This window comes from Musa acuminata, chromosome BXJ1-9 (genome assembly GCF_036884655.1).
Source record: "Musa acuminata AAA Group cultivar baxijiao chromosome BXJ1-9, Cavendish_Baxijiao_AAA, whole genome shotgun sequence".
Lineage (NCBI taxonomy): Eukaryota > Viridiplantae > Streptophyta > Magnoliopsida > Zingiberales > Musaceae > Musa > Musa acuminata.
In genome coordinates, this window is record NC_088335.1 from 20,489,546 (window position 1) to 20,495,596 (window position 6,051).

General features: G+C 43.0%; 1 protein-coding gene across 1 annotated transcript; it reads left to right on the top strand.

The window, feature by feature from the left end:
- Positions 1-286: 286 nt before the first annotated feature.
- Positions 287-3,865, top strand: LOC103974037 (alpha-humulene synthase). The gene is made up of 7 exons (XM_065083407.1): positions 287-462; positions 739-997; positions 1,296-1,668; positions 2,004-2,222; positions 2,372-2,507; positions 2,591-2,839; positions 3,351-3,865. The coding sequence occupies exons 1-7, from the start codon at positions 340-342 to the stop codon at positions 3,642-3,644; spliced, it is 1,653 nt and encodes a 550-aa protein (XP_064939479.1). The 5' UTR covers positions 287-339; the 3' UTR covers positions 3,645-3,865.
- Positions 3,866-6,051: the final 2,186 nt, after the last annotated feature.

Genomic DNA, 6,051 nt, shown 5'->3' on the forward strand with positions numbered 1-6,051 from the left:
GATTGGGGTGCGTTTCTCGAGATAGAGGACAAATATCAATTGGGAGAGACAACGACTGCAGAACCCCACCTGTACGCCACCGATCAAACCAGATCACATGCCACATTCAATTCAGTAACCAGCAACTTGGCCTTTAATAATATATATCCTACTGTTGGCCACATCAGCTTAGCCTGCGTGTTGATCCAGATGCCAGATTTGATTGCCACGCAGTAATAACATAATTACGGCAATCGCTCAACCCCTATAAATATTGAGCCATAAGGGCTTCCTCTCTCTCACAATTCCACAAGGCGACTTATTATTATATATATGGTGGAGTGATTAGGGGAGGAGACCATGAGCTCTCGGTGCCTCGTCGCAAGCGGTGTTGAGGAGGTCGCTCGAAAGACCTCGGGCTACCATCCCAGCGTTTGGGGTGACTACTTCATTACGCGTGTCTCACCCTCTTCCGAAGCTCAGGCATGCATCTAAGTACAACTAAACTTGAGTGTGACTTCTACATTACGCAAGTCTCATCATCCTCTTCTAAAGCACGGCATTCTATAACTTTTGCACCTGAACTAAACATGGTTACGTGAAAATACAATGTGCACAACTTGCTAGCTGAGCAAATTCTACGCATCTATTATAATCAAACATGCTTTGGCCTATCTGCAAGAAGTGGGCCCGTCGCTTCATATGGTCGGGAATGAATACCTGCATTGTTGTATCATTCTACGTTGCAATTTGATGCAGAACAATCATGCATGGATGAAGGAAAGATCAAGAGAACTAAGGGAGCAAATAAGGAGCATGCTGCAGGACTACAGTGATTTACTGCAGACCATGCAATTGATCGATGCCATCCAACTTCTTGGAGTGGCCTATCATTTTGAGAAGGAGATAAGCGATGCATTAAGCAAAGTCTATGATGCAGATTTTAACACACATGGCCTCTACGAGGCCTCTCTTCGATTTCGATTACTTAGACAACATGGATATAACATATCTCCAGGTAGTCTTCTTCAATCTTTGAGAGTGTAAGAACATATAAGAACTGAACACTCCTATATGATGAAAGAAATAAATGCCACGTTAGACTAGCTTTAGTTACATTTGGTTTGGCAATCCAAAATGAAGTTTGACGCCGGATCAATTAAACATTTTGATGACAAGATCTGCAAAATTGACTTAAAGAGGCTTAAGCAACTGTTGTTACTAAATAGTTCGTGGTAGACAAGAGTAAGCAGGATTTCAGTTATATTTCACCAAATAGTCTGCGGTAGACGTGAATACACTGCTTCGTAGTGCAGATGTCTTTAACAAGTTTAAAGATGAGGAAGGAAGTTTCATGTCTGACTTGAAGGGTGATGTGGAGGGACTATTAAGCTTATACAACGCAGCGTACCTTGGAACACATGGAGAGACAATACTTGACGAAGCCATTTCTTTTACAAGAAGCATACTTACCTCCATGTTAAGCGATCTCGAACCACCTTTACTGTCGAAAGTGTCTCTTTCCCTTGAGACACCTCTATTTCGAAGAACCAAAAGGCTCTTGACAAGAAACTACATCTCCATCTACCAAGAGGATGCAACACGAAATGATGTGTTATTAGAGCTTGCCAAGCTAGATTTCAATCTAGTCCAATCGCTTCACCGTGAGGAGCTTAAAAGCCTCTCCATGTAAGTTTTTTCTATTTTCTAATATGGTTTATTATTCTAGTAATTAATGCAAAATCATTAACTCTCACTCGATAGGACTTGAATATGGAGCAACCAAATAGTCGTTTGCAACTACATTAGATTTTTCATGCGCCTAAAAAGGTTTATTTTTCATGTGCCTAAGAAAAAGGTTTATATACACATGTTAGAGAAAAAGGTTTATATACACATGTCGATTAATAGCTTCATGTTACATGATATGTTGTAATGTGTTAGAGAAAAAAATATTAACAAGGTCAGGAGATCATTTATTTGAGTTGTGAATAACTTATTGATTGTTTGTTAATGCAATCAAGATGGTGGAAGGATTTGGCCCTCGCCGAGAGTCTAAGTTTTGTCCGAGACCGATTGGTGGAATGCTATTACTGGATGCTTGCAGTGTTCAGTGAACCTCACTATTCTCGTGCACGAGTAATGACTCTGAAATTGGGAGCCCTGACTTCCATCATGGATGATATTTATGATAACTATAGCACACTAGAGGAGAGCCGACTCCTTACCGATGCTATCCAAAGGTTTGAAAATTTCATATGCAGAATATTAGTATGTATTGAAGTTCTTTATTATTTCATCTTATGATAATATATGTTATGATATAGCGAACATAATTGTTATGATTATATCATAGTTACGTTTTCTAAGGATCATTAAGTTCTATATTTAGGTGGGAAGCCCAGGCTGTTGATCAGCTACCAGACTACATGAAAGACTATTATCTCAAGCTGATCAATAACTTGGAAGAAATGAAAGATGAGCTAGCACCAGAGGAGAAGTATCGCATGCTATATCTAAAGGAAGAAGTGTGTTGCTGTGCCTTTAATCAGTATAGTTCGCTGGATTTCCTTATTATGAATTCATGTATCTTATTTTGCCTTGAATGCAGATTAAAACCTTGGCCAGATTTTATTTTGAGGAATCCAAATGGGGTGTGGAAGGATACGTGCCAACAGTAGAAGAACATCTGCGTATATCAATGATGACAATTGCATATCCCCTGCTTGCTTGTGCCTCTTTCGTGGGCATGGGAGATGTGGCAACGAAGGAGGCATTTGAATGGGTTACGAGTTACCCTACGATCCTCAAAGCTTCCTCGATAATTTTTCGTGTGGTGGATGACATAAATTCACATGAGGTATTATTAGTTTCTATAAATACTTGCTTTGAATTTTTTTTTTCTCTTATTTTGCTCCTACAAAGTTGTCGTGAGTTACGAATGCTATTTAACACAAAAATGAGAGGCATTTTTTGTTGTCAAAGGGTTAACTTATGAACATTTCAGGTCCATCATGTTGATAATTAATTAGCCATTCCATTTTAGTGAATATTTCACTCATGTTGTATTGTTTTGGAGAGGAGAGTGGTCTTCTCAGTTGGTCATTTTTTATGCTCTAATTTGCAGAGCTCCTCTTGTAATTTTATAATTTAGCTTATTAAAAGAATGATCATTTTAGTGAACAAGAGGTGGTTTGAGATGATGGAATATTGGTACTCTATTACAACGTGAATACAACTAGCCATACAGATATCAAATTCTATCACAGTACCGGTAATTTAAATGACTATGATAGATTGATTTCCTTATCCCTTAAGTTAAATAGGATTAATAACACAAGTTATTTAATTAACCGTCGGTGATGTTGCAGCTGGAGCAAGAACGAGGACACACTGCTTCCACAGTAGAATGCTACATGAAACAGTACGACGCGGATGCAAATGAGGCATGCAAGAAGCTGCAGGTGTTGGTCCATGATGCATGGAAGGATGTGAACAAAGAATGTATCAATCCAACTGCAGTCCCCATGCCTTTGCTCGAAAGAGTAGTTAACTTGTCACGCTCTACGGAAGACCTATACAAGTATATTGACTCATACACCCACTCCAACACTACCATGAAAGACCGTATCACTTTGTTGCTTGTCCAACCCGTTCCTGTTTGATTGAAGTCGTACGTTCCTATTACCGCTATCCATACTAGGATTTGCCGCAGGAGTGAGTTACTACCCGATGTCATTATGCTTAAGCACTTACATGCGAAATAAAGGTCTCTACATCAGTATCATTTTAGAGGCTGAGTAGTTTTTAGCTTGAAAAGCTTATGTAAGATCTTGTAAACCATATTGAAGTGCATGAAAATTAGAAGAATTTTTCCTTTCCTAAATGATCAAAGGTTGTTTTTGGACGATTTATATTCACGATTAATCTTCTACTAATTCAATTGGTCTTATTATCATCATGAATGTTTTGGAATTATTTCATACACCCACTCTAACACTAGGATGAAGGAGCATATCACATTCTTTGTAAACCATGTTGCTATGTTTGACGAAATTAAAAGCATCTATGCTTCCTAAATGAACAAAGCTTGCGACTTAATTGATGGTTTGTATTCCGGATTCATCATGTCATTCTTTGTAAACCATGTTGTTATGTTTGCCGAAATTAAAAGCATCTATGCTTCCTAAATGAACAAGGTTTGTATTTGGGATTCATCATGTCATTCTTTATAAACCATGTTTGATAAGGTATATTTCAAGCTTAGGCCACATCACAATCAATGTCACGCCACGCTATGACCAAGTCAATAAGAGAAGCATTCCCATGCGCTGAGCCAGCAACCGTACCAAGACACCACTCGGCATGTCCCATCCTGGTAAGCCCGGGATGGCGCCGCATGGCGCCATTCCGCACGTCCCGGGATGGCGAACGCACAATTGTACCATCTCACTCCTTGAGGATCGGTCGCCATGCTAAACCCGTATACGATCGACTCTCGTACAGTAGTATAAAAGCCCCTAGCCAGCATCCCACCCAGAGAGAGAAGAAAAAAGAGGAAAAGCAGAACCCCACATTGACTTACTCGTTGAGGGACCATAGTCGGTAACCACCCGACGAGGCCTTTTATGTAGGAGACCGGTCATCCCCAAAGCAAGACCACCTCGATCAAGAAAGAATGCCTCCCCTGACGCACCGACCAGCTTCCTGACGGAGAGCCATCAACCAACGTCGCGAACAAGAGCCATCAACTAGCTTCCCGACCTCAGTAACCAGCTCAGATGATCGAAGACTCCCGACATCGACCCGTGAACCAAGCCGTATTGACTCATCAGCCACAGTACATCTATTCACTAACATCTTTGGTGCTAGAAGGAGGGTTATGTCGCAAGAGCATCTCACAAGAGCTCTCCTCGAGGGAGAACCACCGACCAGCCACCCCTTTGTTGGGTCCGAAGATCAACCCCTCCCCGTCCTCAAAGATGGGGGGATCCTGGCCTTGACGCCAAATCGCTACCGACGCATGTTTAACGACGCGGGGCTGTCGCGCCCCGGACTTATCACGGGACCCCTGGTTATATCACCCGAGGCATTCCTCGGCCTGACCAAACAAGTACAGGCATTGGTAGGGATGATGCAGATGATCATCCCACTCATCCCCCAAATCATGTGCCTAGCAGCTCCCCCGACTGACCTAACACGGCAAAGGCCGAACAGGGAGCAAGTTGAGATGGGAGAAGCCCGAGAGTAGACGATCGACCCGAGAGGTCCGCCCGAGCAAAGCATACTCGCACCCTGCCGAATCACTTTGCCCCACTCCGAGCCTGACACTATATCATCCGACTCGGCGGATGACTCGTTTAGGACCCAGTTATCTCGGGTCAACCAACGCTTGAACAAGTTCCAGTGTGAGTTCTAGAAGTCGCGAGGCGAGTCAAGCGAAGGCAGCTTGGGCGGATCCCCTTTTACTTAGGAAATATAGGACAAGCCTCTGTACCCCACAACTTCAGGCTTTCGGCATTAGAAACGTACGACGTCGGCTCTAATCTCGCAGAGCACGTCACTGCGTTTCAGGCTCAAATGGCCCTCTATGGCACCTCCGATGAACTGATGTGTTGGGCATTCCTGACCACCTTCAAGGGAGCGGCACGAGCGTGGTTCAGCCGACTACGCTTGTCCTCGATCTCATCTTTTGACCAGCTCGCCAGGGAGTTTGAGCAGAATTTCCTTACTAGTCTGCAACCCAGACCTTCCATGGCCACCTTGCTCATGTTATCCTAGTGCGAAGATGAGTCGCTTTCTCAATTCGTGGCACATTTCGCCACTGAAATCCGGGGATTCCTAGAAGCTCATCCTTCTTTAATCATGTAGGCATTTCTAATAAGTTTGAAGCTTTCAAGGTTCTTCTGGTCATTGATCGAGAAGCTGCCATCAACCATCCCCGAGATGCTCTAGCATGCCAACTAGTACATCGCCGCCGAAGCTTTGGTGGTGGGAAAGTGCCTAGATGGGAAGAGGCCAAGGATGGAACAATCCCGAGGAACGACCTCAACAGCCCTGGTGCAACGCTGC

What these genes read in the sequence shown, in the direction of transcription:
- LOC103974037 (XM_065083407.1), top strand. Translation starts at nt 340, where the DNA reads ATGAGCTCTCGGTGCCTCGTCGCAAGCGGTGTTGAGGAGGTCGCTCGA. An exon ending in CTTACCGATGCTATCCAAAG is followed by an intron (nt 2,223 to 2,371) that starts GTTTGAAAATTT and finishes TTCTATATTTAG; the next exon opens with GTGGGAAGCCCAGGCTGTTG. An exon ending in ATGACATAAATTCACATGAG is followed by an intron (nt 2,840 to 3,350) that starts GTATTATTAGTT and finishes GTGATGTTGCAG; the next exon opens with CTGGAGCAAGAACGAGGACA.